At 49.8% G+C, this 17,601-nt stretch overlaps 1 protein-coding gene across 1 annotated transcript in view; it reads right to left on the reverse strand.

The window, feature by feature from the left end:
* lcp2a (lymphocyte cytosolic protein 2a) overlaps window positions 1-17,601 on the reverse strand; it is a 316,451-nt gene that overhangs the window by 69,015 nt on the left and 229,835 nt on the right. The window contains exons 4-5 of the mRNA XM_085996162.1: window positions 9,526-9,591; window positions 2,716-2,747 (exon numbers count right to left, since the gene is read on the reverse strand). Coding sequence (XP_085852288.1) covers window positions 2,716-2,747; window positions 9,526-9,591 — 98 coding nt within the window. The remainder of the gene's footprint in view (window positions 1-2,715; window positions 2,748-9,525; window positions 9,592-17,601) is intronic.

Raw genomic sequence — 17,601 nt, forward strand, 5'->3', positions numbered from 1 at the left:
AGCATTCCGGGTCACATTACTCGTGCCCCAAACCTCCTTCACTACCACACTGCTTAAAAGAAGAATGCATGCATTTAGTGTCCACCTCAGCCCAAAGGTAGCATTCTCGCCTCTGAGTCCCACTCCAGAGACTTGAGCAGGCTGAACATTTAATGCAGTATTGAGGGAGTGCTGCACTGTCAGAGGAGCCATCTTTCAGATGAAACATTAAATCGAGGCCCTGCCTGCCCTCTCAGGTGGACTACGATTCAAACAACAACAGGGGAGTTCTCCCAGGTGTCCTGCCCAATATTTATCTCTCAGCCAACATCACTAAAACAGATTATCTGGTCATGTATCTCACTGCTGTTTGTGGGATCTTGTGCACAAATTGGCTGCTGAGTTTCCTACATTACAACAGTGACTACACTTCAAAAGTACAGAATTTTTTTGGATACTATGGGAATCAAGGGATATGGCAGGAAAGGAGTTGATGTAGAAGATCAGCCATGATCTTATTGAATGGCGGAGCAGGCTCAAGGGGCAGTAAGGCCTACCCCTGCTCCCATTTCTTATGTTCTTAATTGGCTGTAAAGTGCTTTGGGGTGTCCTAAATGTCATGAAAGGCGCTATATAAATGCAAGTCCTTTCCTTTGCTCTAAAGCTGGGTGTATTTACATGAAGTCAAATGTTACTTTCTAGCGATGTAATAGATACAGGATTAAATGTAGCAGATTTAGAACAGCGGGCAGGGGAAACTTCTTCATTGAGAGTTGTGAGGCTGTGGAATTCACTCCTAGGGTGAGTGGTTGAGGCAGAAACTGTGTCAACATTCCAGGTTAGATTGGAGAGGTGGGTGAAGGAAAAGGGATCTGGGAACTGGGAGGGTAAATGTGATTAGAACTACTCGCTCCCGTAAACACTGACACGGACTGGTTGGGCCGAATAGTCTGTTTCCGTGTTGTAACTTCTGTGTATTTCTATGCAGTTTTTAGAATTACTTTTGACATTATGTGGACACAGTCATATGATCAGAGAAGCTCCCAGGTGGTTTCCAAGTCTCTCGGTTCAATTCCATTCCCCGCACACTTCCTTTTTTTTCCAATTTATGTTCAATGCTTTTTACATTTAGAAGTGTTCAATTTTATCACTTAATCAGGGGCCCTAGATTCCTTTTCCGCTGAAGTCAGCTGCCGATTCACTATTGCACATTTCGCACTATTACCACAGTCCAATTTCACTCCCATTTATTTCAGCCAGAGAATTCGATAGCAGCGACTATTTTAAAAGATGGCTGCGCCTGAACAAGCAATGCAAAATAATGGCCCAGTGCAGCAGGAGATATGAGAGTTTCAAATCGTTGTGACAGGAAGTGATAAGTCAAGGGCTTACAGACAAATTTACCAGTTCAGTTAGTTCCACATTTCCCCCAGGCACACGGCCCTCAGGACTGAGTAGAGGCTATTTTCTTCTGACAGGTACAGGGCAAGAAATCAGAAGCACCGGTTACATCTGTGTATCTCCGAGTGGTCAGTTCAAGAGTAGAACTGGCTGGGAGCAACATTTCTCTTTATAGTTTCAGCTCAGGAGTTGGACCTCAGGTGTCAGCCTTTACTCCGTGGCAGCACACTCACCTCTGAGACAGAGGCAATAATCAACTAACATCGAAAAAAAAACATTATCTGGTCATTATCTCATTGCTGTTTGTGGGACCTTGCTGATGAGTAAATTGGCTTTTGTCTGCATTACAATATTGACCACACTTCAAAACTACTTCATTGGCTGTAAAGCACTTTGGGTCGAGCCAAGAACATGAAACACGTTATACCCATCCAAGACAAAGCAGCCCGCTTGATTGACACCCCATCCACCACTAAGCATTCACTCCCTCCACCACTGGCGTACCGTGGCTGCATTGTGTACCATCTACAAGATGTACTGCAGCAACTCGCCAAGGCTTCTTCGGCAGCACCTCCCAAACCTGCGACCTCTTCTACCTAGAAGGACAAGTCCGGAGTGTGATGGAATGGTCTCCACCTGCCTGGATGAGTGCAGCTCCAATAACACTCAAGAAGCTCGACACCATCCAGGACAAAGCAATCAATTTTATTGGCAGCCCATCCACCACCTTAAACATTCACTCCCTCCACCACCGGCGCACCATGGCTGCAGTGTGTACCATCTACAAGATGCACTGCAGCAACTCGCCAAGGCTTTTTTGACAGCACCTCCCAAACCCACAACTTCCTCCACCTAGAAGGACAAGGGCAGCAGGCGCATAGGAACACCATCACCACCAAGTTCCCCTCCAAGTCACACACCATCCTGACTTAGAAGTATATCACCGAACCTTCATCGTCACTGGGTCAAAACCCTGGAACTCCCTACGCAACAAAAGGACTGCAGCAGTTCAAGGCAGCGGCTCAACAGCACCGTGGGAGTATCTTCACCACACGGACTGCAGCGGTTCAAGAAGGCGGCTCACCACCACCTTCTCAAGGGCAATTACGGATGGGCAATAAATGCTGGCCTTGCCAGCAACATCCACATCCAATAAACGAATTTTTAAAAATGCAAATTGTTCTCACTATTCAAATCAGGAAATTAGATCAGCGTCAACATGCTCCTTCCTGTTAGCACTTTCATGATGTACAATTATAATTAAATCTTAAATTCAGCAAAGAATATCTGTGGTTAACATCAGAGATCGACAGCCTCCACGTCACAGTGCCTTACCTGTAGATTCTTGGATTGTTTGATTTGGTTGCCTAAACACAAAAAAAATTGATTTAAATTAAAACGATTAACTGGAGCACCATCACCTGCTAATAATAACATTCGGTGCGCAATTCAACATTGATAGTGAGACAAAACAAGTGGCAGTGAATCGGCGGCCCGTCACACACCCGGCCCGTCACACACCCGGCCCATCACACACCCGGCCCATTATCCGCTTGCCCGTTATACACCCGCTGTTACAGTATGGTAGTGGACCCAAGCGCAGACAGACAACCAGAGACTTGAGATAGCATAAAACTCAAAAAGGTGCTTCTTCAGAAGGCTCCAAAACACAGGGCGAGACCCGAGATGGAGCAAAACCCAAAAGAAGCTTCTCCAGGAGGTTTTCCAAAACATAGGATGCACAGAGAACCCTGCGACCTGCAGGCAGGCGAACTCAAGACTGAGCCCTGGGGGCCGGAAATGGTCAGCTTAAATAACAGGTCTGATTACCCAGAAGACACTGGGGCCAGAAATAGCCAGCTTAACTAACAGGCCTGATTATTCTGATGAGACACAGGTGAGGAAAGCGCAGCTGGAACCCTGACACCCGCCCGTTATACACCCCGCCCGTTATACACCCGCCCGTTATACACCCCGCCCGTTATACACCCCGCCCATTATACACCCCGCCCATTATACACCCGCCCGTTATACACCCGCCCATTATACACCCGCCCGTTATACACCCGCCCATTATACACCCGCCCGTTATACACCCGCCCATTATACACCCCGCCCATTATACACCCCGCCCATTATACACCCGCCCGTTATACACCCGCCCATTATACACCCCGGCCATTATACACCCGCCCATTATACACCGCGCCCGTTATACACCCGCCCATTATACACCACGCCCATTATACACCTGCCCATTATACACCCCGCCCGTTATACACCCACCCATTATACACCCGCCCGTTATACACCCCGCCCGTTATACACCCGCCTATTATACACCCCGCCCGTTATACACCCGCCCGTTATACACCCCGCCCGTTATACACCCCGCCCGTTATACACCCCGCCCGTTATACACCCGCCCATTATACACCCCGCCCGTTATACACCCGCCTATTATACACCCCACCCGTTAAACACCCGCCCGTAATACACCCCGCCCGTTATACACACCGCCCGTTATACACCCGCCAGTAATACATCCCGCCCGTTATACACCCGCCCATTATACACCCCGCCCATTATACACCCGCCCATTATACACCCCGCCCGTTATACACCCGCCCATTATACACCCCGCCCGTTATACACCCCGCCCGTTATACACCCGCCCGTTATACACCCGCCCGTTATACACCCGCCCATTATACACCCCGCCCGTTATACACCCGCCCGTTATACACCTGCCCGTTATACACCCTGCCCGTTATACACCCGCCCATTATACACCCGCCCATTATACACCCCGCCCGTTATACACCCGCCCATTATACACCCCGCTCATTATACACCCGCCCGTTATACACCCGCCCATTATACACGCCGCCCGTTATACACCCCGCCCATTATAGAGCCGCCTATTATACACCCCGCCCATTATACACCCTGCCCGTTATACACCCGCCCGTTATACACCCGCCCATTATACACCCCGCCCGTTATACACCCCGCCCATTACACACCCTGCCCGTTATACACCCGCCCGTTATACACCCGCCCATTATTCACCCCGCCCGTTATACACCCCGCCCGTTATACACCCCGCCCGTTATACACCCCGCCCCTTATACATCCCGCCCATTATACACCCCGCACATTATACACCCCGCCCATTATACACCCGCCCGTTATACACCCGCCCATTATACACCCGCCCGTTATACACCCGCCCATTATACACCCGCCCGTTATACACCCGCCCGTTATACACCCGCCCATTATACACCCGCCTATTATACACCCGCCCGTTATACACCCCGCCCATTATACACCCCGCCCGTTATACACCCCGCCCGTTATACACCCCGCCCATTATACACCCCGCCTATTATACACCCCGCCCGTTATACACCCGCCTATTATACACCCGCCCGTTATACACCCGCCTATTATACACCCGCCCGTTATACACCCGCCCATTATACACCCCACCCATTATACACCACACCCATTATACACCCGCCCATTATACACCCCGCCCGTTATACACCCGCCCGTTATACACCCGCCCGTTATACACCCCGCCCATTATACACCCCGCCTATTATACACTCGCCCGTTATACACCCGCCCATTATACACCCGCCCGTTATACACCCCGCCCATTATACACCCCGCCTATTATACACCCCGCCCGTTATACACCCCGCCCATTATACACCCCGCCTATTATACACCCCGCCCGTTATACACCCGCCTATTATACACCCGCCCGTTATACACCCGCCTATTATACACCCGCCCGTTATACACCCGCCCATTATACACCCCACCCATTATACACCACACCCATTATACACCCGCCCATTATACACCCCGCCCGTTATACACCCGCCCGTTATACACCCGCCCGTTATACACCCCGCCCATTATACACCCCGCCTATTATACACCCGCCCGTTATACACCCGCCCATTATACACCCGCCCGTTACACAACCCGCCCGTTATACACCCCGCCCGTTATACACCCGCCCGTTATACACCCGCCCGTTATACATCCCGCCCGTTATACATGCCGCCCGTTATACACCCGCCCATTATACACCCACCCATTATACACCCGCCCGTTATACACCCGCCTGTTATACACCCGGCCATTATACACCCGCCGGTTATACACCCCGCCCATTATACACCCCGCCCGTTATACACCCCGCCCGTTATACACCCGCCCATTATACACCCGCCCATTATACACCCGCCCATTATACACCCGCCCATTATACACCCGCCCGTTATACACCCCGCCCTATATCCACCCGCCCATTATACACCCCGCCCGTTATACACCCGCCCGTTATACACCCGCCCATTATACACCCCGCCCGTTATACACCCGCCCGTTATACACCCGCCCATTATACACCCCGCCCGTTATACACCCCGCCCGTTATACAACCGCCCATTATACACCCCGCCCGTTATACACCCGCCCATTATACACCCCGCCCGTTATACACCCGCCCATTATACACCCCGCCCATTATACACCCCGCCCGTTATACACCCGCCCATTATACACCCCGCCCGTTATACACCCGCCCATTATACACCCCGCCCGTTATACACCCGCCCATTATACACCCCGCCCGTTATACACCCGCCCGTTATACGCACACCCGTTATACACCCGCCCATTATACACCCCGCCCGTTATACACCCCGCCCATTATACACCCCGCCCGTTAAACACTCCGCCCATTATACACCCGCCCATTATACACCCGCCCGTTATACACCCCGCCCGTTATACACCCGTCCATTATACACCCGCCCATTATACACCCCGCCCGTTATACACCCGCCCATTATACACCCCGCCAATTATACACCCCGCCCATTATACACCCGCCCATTATACACCCTGCCCGTTATACACCCCGCCCGTCATACACCCCGCCCGCTTTTACACCCCGCCCGTTATACACCACGCCCGTTATACACCCGCCCGTTATACACCCCGCCCGTTTTACACCCGCCCGTTATACACCCGCCCATTATACACGCGCCCGTTATACACCCCGCCCGTTATACACCCGCCCATTATACACCCCGCCCATTATACTCCCCGCCCGTTATACACCCGCCCATTTTACACCCGCCCATTATACTCCCCGCCCGTTATACACCCACCCATTATACACCCGCCCATTATACACCCCGCCCGTTATACAAAATTTGGCAATGTAGTAAATAGTGAACAGGATAGTAGCTGATTTCAGGAGAACATTGACAGACTGGTGAAATAGGTAGACACATGGCAGATGCAATTTAACGTGGATAAGTGTGAAGTGATGCACTTCGGGAGAAACAACATGGAGAGGCAGTATAATCTAAATGGTGCTATTTTGAGGGGTTTGCAAGAACAGGGGGATCTGGGGGTGCACATTCACAAATCCTTGAAGGTGGCAGGGCAAGTTGATGAGGCAGTTGAAAGCATAAAAGGATACTTGGCTTTGTAAATAGGGGCATTGAATACAAAAACAAGGAAGTCATGCTAAACCTTTTCAAATCACTGGTTAGGCCTCCGCTGGAGTATTGTGTACAATTCTGGGTATCACCCTTTAGGAGGGATGCCAAGGCCCTGGAGAGGGCACAGAGGAGGTTTACCAGGGATGAGGGAGTTCAGTTATGTGGAGAGATTGGAGAAGCTGGGATTGTTCGACTTAGAGCAGAGAAGCTTAAGGGATAGAGCAAGTAGGAGTAACTGTTTCCTCTGGCAAGTGGGTCGGTAACCAGAGGTCATAGATTTAAAATAATCAACAAAAGAACTAGAGGGGAAATGAGGAGAAATTTCTTCACAGATAGTGTTGATAAGGTCTGGAACGCACTACCTGAAGGTGTGGTAGAATCAGATTCCAGAGGATCTTTCAAAGGGCAACTGGACATGTATTTGAAGAGGACTAATTTTCAGGTTTTTGGGGAGAAAGCTGGGGAGTGGGACTAATTGAACAGCTCTTTCAAAGAGCCAGCACAGGCACGATGGGCCAAATGGCCTCCTTCAGTACTGTAAGGTTATTTTGAAAAATCCGGAGGTGTTCAAACCCCACGACGGCAGCTGGGGAATTTAAATTCAATTAAATAAATCTGGAATAAAAAGCTAGTATCAGTAATAGTGATCATGAAACTACTGGATTGTCATAAAAAGCCATCTGGTTCATTAATGTCCTTTAGGGAAGGAAATCTGCCGTCTGGACCCGGTCTGGCCGAAATGTGACTCCAAACCCACAGCAACGTGGTTGACTCTTAACTGCCCTCTGAAATGGCCCAGCAAGACACTCAGTTATATTCAAGAAGGCAGCTCACCACCACCTTCTCAAGGGCAATTAGGGATGTCCACATCCCGTGAATGAATAATAATAAAAAAGTGCTGGCAGAGGCACGATGGGCCAAATGGCCTCCTTCTGTGCTGTATCATTCTATGATTCTAGATCCTGATATTGTTCCATTGCTGGGTTATGGTATTGTGATTAGATACAGGGCATTGTGAGTCAACTCCCATAAACGTAAAATGCTCAGACCACGTAAGAGAGCAACATAAATTAGTGAAACCGAGAAGGGATCTACGGCAGATCTGAAGCCTGTCGCACTGGATAATCGAGAGTCCCACATTTTGATCGTACAACTACGATACACGGATCTCTTAGGCATTGGAATGAAGGCCAGTGCTAAACAACAACAAAAGGAACATTAGTGGGGTGTGCAATGAGGTAAGTTTTCACGTAATGATCCCATCAGGTGGGGAGAGGGGGTTCCTCTTTGCCAGTCTGTAGAATTGGGGCGAGGCATGACCAATTTTCAAGGCCGGGCCTCTTTTGAATTGTTCATTGAATGAGTGGTGACAAGGGACAGCTCGCTGATCAGGGGAGGTGTTGACTGACGTAAGAAAACTACTAGGCACTTGGTCTAAGTATTAAACAAGGCTTTAATCAACTGTTTTTCAACATGGAGATCTAGTTGTGTCCTTCACTAGCTCCTGTTAAAGAATGTCCTGAGCAAGCTGGGCCCATGCCCGAGTATTTATACTCTCCCTGGACAGCGCCACCAGCAGGCCGCCCAGTATCATTCCATAAGCCATTTTCACATGAATGACAAGATTCATGTCACTGACGCCAGATCTTAAAGCGGGAGGAGGGAAGTAAAAGTAATCCTGGGGGTGGGGGTGGTGGGAGCACAGAGGGATTGGCTCCTCCTCCTGGGCCCACAAATATTAGCGCCACAGCAGTTTCTCTCGCATTTCCAGCGCGGTTTGCGATGCTCCCTTTAAGCACCACTGAGTTTCGGCTGAATGAATTGTAGAGGAGGGTCCTATGTACAGCGCAGGACTCCAATTCACATGTTTAATTGGGCACCCGCATGTTCTGGGATAGGAACATTGCTCACTTGTTACCCAGCCCTCTCCAGTTTTGGACAGGCCGGGCGTCACTGGGAACGGATTAGTAAGTGCTGTGTCGCGATTATCATTCCACTCCCGTCCTGTCCCCAGCCAGATCCAGGGACCACACTCAGCCCTGTAATGTTCAAGGCTTTCTCCACACAAAGGTTCTCTCTGATCATCAAAGGTGGACAATGGGAGGGCAGGTAGTGGAGACTGCACTGTAACATCAGGCTAAAATAACCCCACTCCACCCTGATAAATGGAACTGACCCTTCAGGCCAAGAAGATCCCACTGTGCTCAGTTAACTGATCTCTGATTGGCTAGCTGTAATTGGCACAAGTGCCCCTGGGCTCAGTAGCGATAGAATCAGCCAATAGCTCGCTTTCCTTCTCTTCTATTTGTACTCTTGATACTTTGAGGTGTGACAACTGCAGTGTGACAAGTTCAGAGGCAGACAGACAGGAATGGGCAGAGGTACACAGTATAAGTCAGTATGGGAAGCAGGGTGGTTAGCATTTCAAGATGGACTCTTCATCATCAGCCTTTCATTTGGGGGCTTTACACCTGAATTACACGCAAGCCTTTCTTCCCCTTTCCTTTGCTGGTTGACCTATTGTGTGTTTCCAGCTCTCTTCAGTTCCATATTTCCTGCATTTTTTCACTGATTTTCTTTTATTGACACATTTATTTTGCTCTTTTACCTCTTCTGGAAGAAGCTCCTCTTTCCCCCACTTCTGTTGATCTCCTGACAGAGCTGATGAATCTGTCTGTAAACCAGAAAATAGAACATCTTACACAGAGAATGAGTGGAATGGTTCATTTCTAAAGCTTCATATAAAGCAACATGGATACTCCAAAATGAATAACAAAATTGTTGCAATCATATTCGAACAGATCTGTAAATATGTTTTTGTTGTGATGTTTTTCCTCCTGTTAGCACCCAATGTCACCATCAAGCACTCCCAGATTAGGTATTGGATGAGTTAGTTGCAAAATAGACCTTCATCTACTCTTCCCCAACAAGAACTCCCAGGCCAGGATTAGCATAGTTTGCATGTTGCCTGTAGGGATTTCGCAATAATTTTGAGATTTCCTACAGTTCTGAAGATTAATTTTGATTAAAAGAATACCTGGGTAATATACCTTTAAAAATCCAGGGATCAAACTGGCCATCAGACTGCATGGCAGAAGACAAAAGGACTTGAAAAGGCAGCCTGCTGTGTCTGTGAGAAAGGTTCAATGGAGCAGTCAATCGGCCAATCAAAGGGGAGTTCCCCTCCCTGCAGAGACAATCGATGTGTTTACAGAAACTGCTACACAAAGGATTACTGCGGTTTCAGTCTGACCACAAGGACAATGACTTTTGTTTACACTACTCAAGCAATCAAGGAAATAGACATGCTTTTTTTTCAAACCACGGCAGCTTTATTCAAAAGCCCATCACAGACAGTGAGGACACATTTAAACTGAAAAAAAAACCAGTTTAAACAAATGGGTGATTCATCCAAACCCATTACAAGACAATGGGGACAGTTGGATCCCTTTTGTTTAGCCCAGATACATCCGGATTTGGGCGGGCCCCAAATGGGGTATAAAAGATAGCTTCTCAGAAGCCTCTCTCTGTGGCCTTGCCTCCATGCTCTCTACAATGTGGGAGCCTGCCTAAAGGAGTGGAACACCAGCAGTTTACTTTTAAAATACTGGGGTGTTTTTACTTCGGGGCAGTGAAGATCAAAGATCGCAGGGCACGGAGCAGGCATTTTTCATTGGTGAGCATATATTTTTCTGGCCCATTACAAGGCAACTTAGAATAGATATAGGGGTGGGAATTAAGTGGGGATTTTGTTAGAACTGTGATTTTAGTCGATTTTCCCTCGTGCCCGTTCTCTCCTCCCCCATTTAAGTAACAGTGTTGCACTAGCAGAAAGGTCCTGTAGTGAACACTAAGTAGCTGTATTAAAGTGCTGCTTTTTTAAGTAAAAGCCACGAAGCAAAGGTGCTGTAGTGAGCAAGGTGTTTCTATATTTAAAAGTGTTGTATTTAAATAAAGGAGCGTTGCACTGAGCAAAGAGCGCTCTAGTGGACACTAAGTGTACTGCGTTGAGTAAAAGTGCTGTATCGAGCATAGGAGTATTGTATTGTTTATTTTTAAGTTGTTTCTTTCTTTTTGTTTCAATAAATACAGGTCTGTTTTGCACCCAAACCACGAGTCACGTTTTCTGTCTACATCACTACCAAATAAGTCCGGCAGTCAGAACCAGGAATAGGGAAGCACTTCGAAACCACACCGGGGTCCCTGGAGCAGCTCAGAGGCTTCTGACTGGCCAGAGACAATAACCCCAACCCCGCTGTTAATTCCTACAGAATGGCGACTGAGGCAGGGACGTCGGCAATGGTGTGCGATGTGGCAGACAGTGGTTTGAGTCTGGAGAGAGCAGCAGTTATTGGGTTTCTTTTTATCCCACTTGTTTGTTTGTGGTTAGGTTCCCGCAGGCTTGGGGAAGTCACCCGCAGGCTTAGGGAAGCCAGAGCAGAGAGTTGGGATAGGGAAAGGGAAGTCGAAGAATACCAGGCCAAGGTAGAGCGCCTGGTGTTCCAGTTTAGTGAGGGCAAAAGCCACATGAGGCACGAGTCAGAGTACCTGAAGTGCCTAGTTGCAGAGGCCAAGAATAATGAGATGAGGGTGCGGGAGGAGAACGCTCGCCTCATACAAGAAATAAAAGAGCAGGAGGAAAAAGTTAGGGAGGTAAAGGCAGCATATAAGCTGGCCTGCGAGCAAGGGTTTGAGGAAGCAGATCATGGCCCCTGTAGAGCAGAGATAGAAAGCCTGAGTATGACTTTAAAAAGAGCAAAGGGGATGATATGCCTGATCAGCCCGAAGGCAGGTCAGCCGGATTTTACTGGCAACCTAAGTAAAACAGCCCCACAGGCAACACCCAGGGAAAGGTTGGTCAGGGAATCAGAGGTCCCACGACCGCCACCCACGGCTCTGAGCTTTCAGGAGCTCTGGCAGCAAAGGTGGGTGGAGGATGGGAAGGTAGCGGAAGCACAGCAGGCCCCGCTAGATAGGCCGGGACCAGGACCAGTGTACCCCCTCCGACAACGGAGGTACGGTCCGCCCGTTGATGAAGATGACTCAGGGGCCATCCAGAATCAGTTTGTGGTATGGCACCCACCAGCTCAGGGACATGGTTAGCCACATCCCCAAGCTCACTAAAAAGGGAGACCCCTCTCTGCACTTCAGGGAGATAGAGCAAGCAGCTTGTGTAAATGACTGCGATGAGGCAGTGCAAGCAAAAATACTGCTGTTTTCCCTGGCAGGTGATCTCCTCCAGTCCCTATCCAGCGAGTGCAAAAGGGGGCAGAGGGATTATGAGGGTCTCAAGAATGAGGTATTGGAGGCCATGGGACTCAATGATGGTAGCCCGTTCGCTCAGGTGGAAAGAATAGTGCAGCTCCCAGGGGAGTCCCCGCAGGCGTTCGCAGACAGGCTGTGGCCAGTCTACCGGAGTGCATGCCCGGGAATGCCAGGGCGGGCAGCACTGGACCCAGTCCAATTGACTCACTGGCTCCGGTGTCTCATGACAAACAGCCTACCCCAGATCCAAGCCCAGGTCATGGCTTGGTTTGACCCCCGAAACCCCCAGACCACCGAAGAAGCGGTGATCCGCCGGCTCACAGTAGCTTTCAGGAACATGAGGGGTATTGAGGCTCCCCAACCCAAGGGAAGAGTCCATGAGGCTAAACCTGGGAGCCAGAGTAAGAAAGAGTGGCACCAGGAGGGGAATGGGCCCTCTCAGGCTAGGTTAAATTGCTATGGGTGCGGGAAAGATGGTCACTGGAGAAAGGACTGTAAAAATCCTTGGAAGGACAAGGGAAAGGATCCCACAGCCCCAGCTCAAAAGGCAGGGCCAGACCTCCCTCCCGCAGCAATTGAGTCCTTTTTACTGTCCCTATGGTCTCTTCTGACTGGCCAGGGGAGAATAGCAGCCACCACTGGTGTTTTAACCCCATCTGCCCCACCTCACTCCCAGCAATGACTAGAGCCAGCGCAGCCTGTTGACCTGTGTCACCGCGAAAATGCTGAGGGGAGCAGGCCCTATGTTGAGATGGGGGTGGAGATGGTGCAGGGGAGATATTCAGTGGACACTGGAGCCTCCAGCACGGTGGTCCACTCGGAAGACCTGACCAATTTACCCCGGTCTAACGGGGTCCCATCTAGCTTAATGGGACCCACAGGGAAACAGGCAGCTGGGAGTGAACCTGAGAATAGAAATCCCCAGCCCACAGCAGGTACAAGTTCACAGGCTGCAGAGGCAGGTGCTGTGGCTTGTGTCAGGGGAGGAGCCATTCATGATTTTGAACAGGATTACTGGCAGGCAGCCAGTTATATCAAACAATGCGGGTTGTTTAAGCAGGGGGCAGGGGAACAGGCAGCTGGGATTGTAGAAGCTCCCCAGCACTTGGCCCGAGCGATTCCCCCTCTCTTGTGGGACTCCACGGAGGAGCCTGAACCTGGTTTTAGACCTGAAGGGGAAGGCTCTCAGCCACCGGCAGCCGGTGGCAAGGGATTGCCTGTCCCCAGCCCAGGTTTGGGAAGGGAGGGACCCAAAGGAGGAGGTCCCCAGCCAGCAGGGAGTGTGACCCGAGCTAAGGGTCTGCTCGCCAGGGTAGCCCCACCGGCGACACTCCCTAGGAGATCTCTTCGGGTACCCCAGCCCAAGAAAGCATGGTCACCCACTTTCCAGTGGAGTAGGGCGGTCTCCCAAGTCAGGGAGAGGCCAAAAGGCAGAGGTCCCCAACTAGCAGCCATCAGCTGTGAGGGACTAGAAGCTGGAATCAGCCCAGCCATGCTGCAGGGAACAGCCTGTGGCAGCCCAACCAGGGATTAAGCTGGCCGCCCGGAGACGGGCAGCGCTTGTATATAGCTTTGTTCAAGTAGTGTGTATAAGGTTAAGGTAGAACGTGTATTAAGGTAGAATGTGTTAATTTTAATTTTTATATTGCAATTAATATTAGTGTATAAGTTTTAAGTGTGGTACTGTTCCAGAATTGTATTGTGGATCAAGGTCACAGGACCTGATTACACTCCCCCGAGCCAGGGGACCTGGTGAGATGTTTTCTTTTGGTATGTTTTCAGAGTTGCGGAAGGCACCGAGGACCAGCGTGTCATGGGACCTGAGAAAGAAAGCACTCCCAGCTCGTGAAGGGAGGGGTCCGCGGGAGGCAGATGCCCACAACTTTTAAACTGTTGCTGGAAACACAATTTACAGAACCTGTTAATTATTTTCACTGCTTGTTTGGAGTTAAGGGAACGGATTGCATATGCCTAGGAATCGTTGTGCCTGCAGTTCCTGAATATTTAAAATACATTTTTGGCTGAAGAACAGTGCCATTTAATAAAGTGCCAGGCAATTGCATTGTAATAAAAAAAAAGGAAACTCGTTGTCTTCCATGTATTTTTTTAGCAGATATGTTGGCTGGGTGACAATCCATTTAAAGATGTTCTATCATGTTAAAATTATGTTACAAGTGGTGCAGGGGCATAGGACCCCTCCATGCTTGAATTATTGTGAATATAAGTGGTGCAGGGGCATTGGACCCCTCCGTGTATTGATTATTTAATTAATTTTGAGTTTTCTGTCAATAGATGCCTGCCGTACTATGATTCTCTCTGGGCAGGGGAGATGGAGGTGCTGGGGGATCAAAGATAGATTTAGTTAAGTGTAAGGGAAGGTTGTTTATGGGGGGTCAGAAATTATTGCGCACTTTTGGCAAGGATACTACAAGCAAGTTTTATTATCCGATGGGGGACTGTAGGGATTTTGCAATAATTTCAAGATTTCCTACAGTTCTGAAGATTAATTTTGATTAAAAGAATACTGGGGTAATATACCTTTAAAAATCCAGGGATCAAAATGGCCATCAGACCGCATGGCAGAAGACTAAAGGACTTGAAAAGGCAGCCTGCTGTGTCTGTGAGAAAGGTTCAATGGAGCAGTCAATCAGCCAATCAAAGGGAAGTTCCCCTCCCTGCAGAGACAATCGATGTGTTTACAGAAACTGTTACACAAAGGATTACTGCGGTTTCAGTCTGACCACAAGGACAATGACTTTTGTTTACACTACTCAAGCAATCAAGGAAATAGACATGCTTTTTTTTCAAACCACGGCAGCTTTATTCAAAAGCCCATCACAGACAATGAGGACACATTTAAACTGAAAAAAAAACCAGTTTAAACAAATGGGTGATTCATCCAAACGCATTACAAGACAATGGGGACAGTTGGATCCCTTTTGTTTAGCCCAGATACATCTGGATTTGGGCGGGCCCCAATTGGGGTATAAAAGATAGCTTCTCAGAAGCCTCTCTCTCTCTGTGGCCTCGCCTCCATGCTCTCTACAACGTGGGAGCCTGCCTAAAGGAGTGGAACACCAGCAGTTTACTTTTAAAATACTGGGGTGTTTTTACTTCGGGGCAGTAAAGATCAAAGATCGCAGGGCACGGAGCAGGCATTTTTCATTGGTGAGCATATATTTTTCTGGCCCATTACAAGGCAACTTAGAATAGGTGTGGGGTGGGAATTAAGTGGGGATTTTGTTAGAACTGTGATTTTAGTCGATTTTCCCTCGTTGTGCCCGTTCTCTCCTCCCCCATTTAAGTAACAGTGTTGCACTAGCAGAAAGGTCCTGTAGTGAACACTAAGTAGCTGTATTAAAGTGCTGTTTTTTTAAGTAAAAGCCACTAAGCAAAGGTGCTGTAGTGAGCAAGGTGTTTCTATATTTAAAAGTGCTGTATATTTAAATAAAAGAGTGTTGCACTGAGCAAAGAGCACTGTAGTGGACACTAAGTGTACTGCGTTGAGTAAAAGTGCTGCATTGAGCATAGGACTGTTGTATTGTTTATTTTTAAGTTGTTTCTTTCTTTTTGTTTCAATAAATACTGGTCTGTTTTGCACCCAAACCACGAGTCACGTTTTCTGTCTACATCGCTACCGAATAAGTCCGGCAGTCAGAACCAGGAATAGGGGAGCACTTCAAAACCACACGGGGGTCCCTGGAGCAGCTCAGAGACTTCTGACTGGCCAGAGACAATAACCCCAACTCCGCTGTTAATTCCTACATGCCCCTGCATTGCTCTATCAACCACTCTCAATTCAGGCATAGCCCAATGTAAAGTTCCCTCCACGTGACCCATCAAATCCTCTCAGATGAAATGTGGTGTAGGTTAGCTGTATGACCTATTCAGGCCTATACAATATTGGGTTATTAAATCTGTATCGTCCCGGCTGGGGCACTAAATTTTCAAAAGTTGTAGAATTAGCGCCAGGCATTGATCCTTCTGACCACCCGCTAAATTGATTGTTAGCAGTCCAAGAATGAAATGGAGCATGACATCAAGTGCTAATCACATAACTTCGGGAGCTAAACACAGAGAGCGGGGCACTACACAGAGAGAGCGGGGAGCTACACACAGAGAGCGGGGAGCTACACAGAGAGAGTGGGGTGCTACACACAGAGAGGGGGCGCTACACAGAGAGAGTGGGGCAGTACACACAGAGAGCGGGGGGTGACACACACAGAGCGGGGGGCTAGACACAGAGAGAGCGGAGTGCTACACAGGGACAGCGGGTCACTACACACACAGAGAGGGGCGCTACAGAGAACGCGGGGCACTACACACGGAGAGCGGGGCGCTACACACAGAGAGCGGGGCGCTACACGCACAGAGTGGGGCCCTACACACACAGAGCGGGGCATTACACACAGAGAGCGGGGTGTTACACACAGAGAGCGGGGCGTTACAAAAAGAGAGCGGGGCGTTACACACACAGAGCGGGGTGCTACACACAGAGAGCGGGGGGTGACACACACAGAGCGGGGGGCTAGACACACAGAAAGCGGAGCGCTACACAGGGAGAGCGGATCACTACACACACAGAGCGGGGTATTGCACACAGAGAGCATGGCGTTACACACAGAGAGCGGGGCATTACAAAAAGAGAGCGGGGCGTTACACACACAGAGCGGGGCGCTACACACAGAGAGCAGGGTGTTACACACAGAGCGGGGCGCTACACACAGAGAGCGGGGCATTACACACAGAGAGCGGGGCGCTATACACAGAGAGCGGGTTGATACACACAGAGAGCAGGGCGCTACACACACAGAGCTGGGCGCTACACACAGAGAGCGGTCGATACACACACAGAGTGGGGCGCTACACACAGAGAGCGGGGCACTACACACAGAGAGCGGGGCGCTACACACACAGAATGGGGCGCTACACACAGAGAGCGGGGTGTTACACACAGAGAGCGGGGCGCTACACACAGAGTGGGGCGCTACACACAGAGAGCGGTCGATACACACAGAGAGCGGGCCAGTAGACACAGAGTGGGGCGCTACACACAGAGAGCGGTCGATACACACAGAGAGCGGGGCACTACACACAGAGAGCGGGGCACTACACACAGAGAGCGGGGCGCTACACACACAGAGCGGGGCGCTACACACAGAGAGCGGGGTGCTACACACAGAGAGCGGGGCGCTACACACAGAGTGGGGCGCTACACACAGAGAGCAGGGCGCTACACACAGAGAGCGGGGTGCTACACACAGAGAGCGGGGTGCTACACACAGAAAGGAGGGCGTTACACACAGAGAGCGGGGTGCTACACACAGAAAGGAGGGCGTTACACACAGAGAGCGGGGTGCTACACACAGAGAGCGGGGCGTTAAACACAGAGAACGGGGTGCTACACACAGAGAGCAGG

The sequence above is a fragment of the Somniosus microcephalus genome, chromosome 8 (assembly GCF_052327205.1).
Source record: "Somniosus microcephalus isolate GS21.2 chromosome 8, FLI_Smic_1.0, whole genome shotgun sequence".
NCBI lineage: Eukaryota > Metazoa > Chordata > Chondrichthyes > Squaliformes > Somniosidae > Somniosus > Somniosus microcephalus.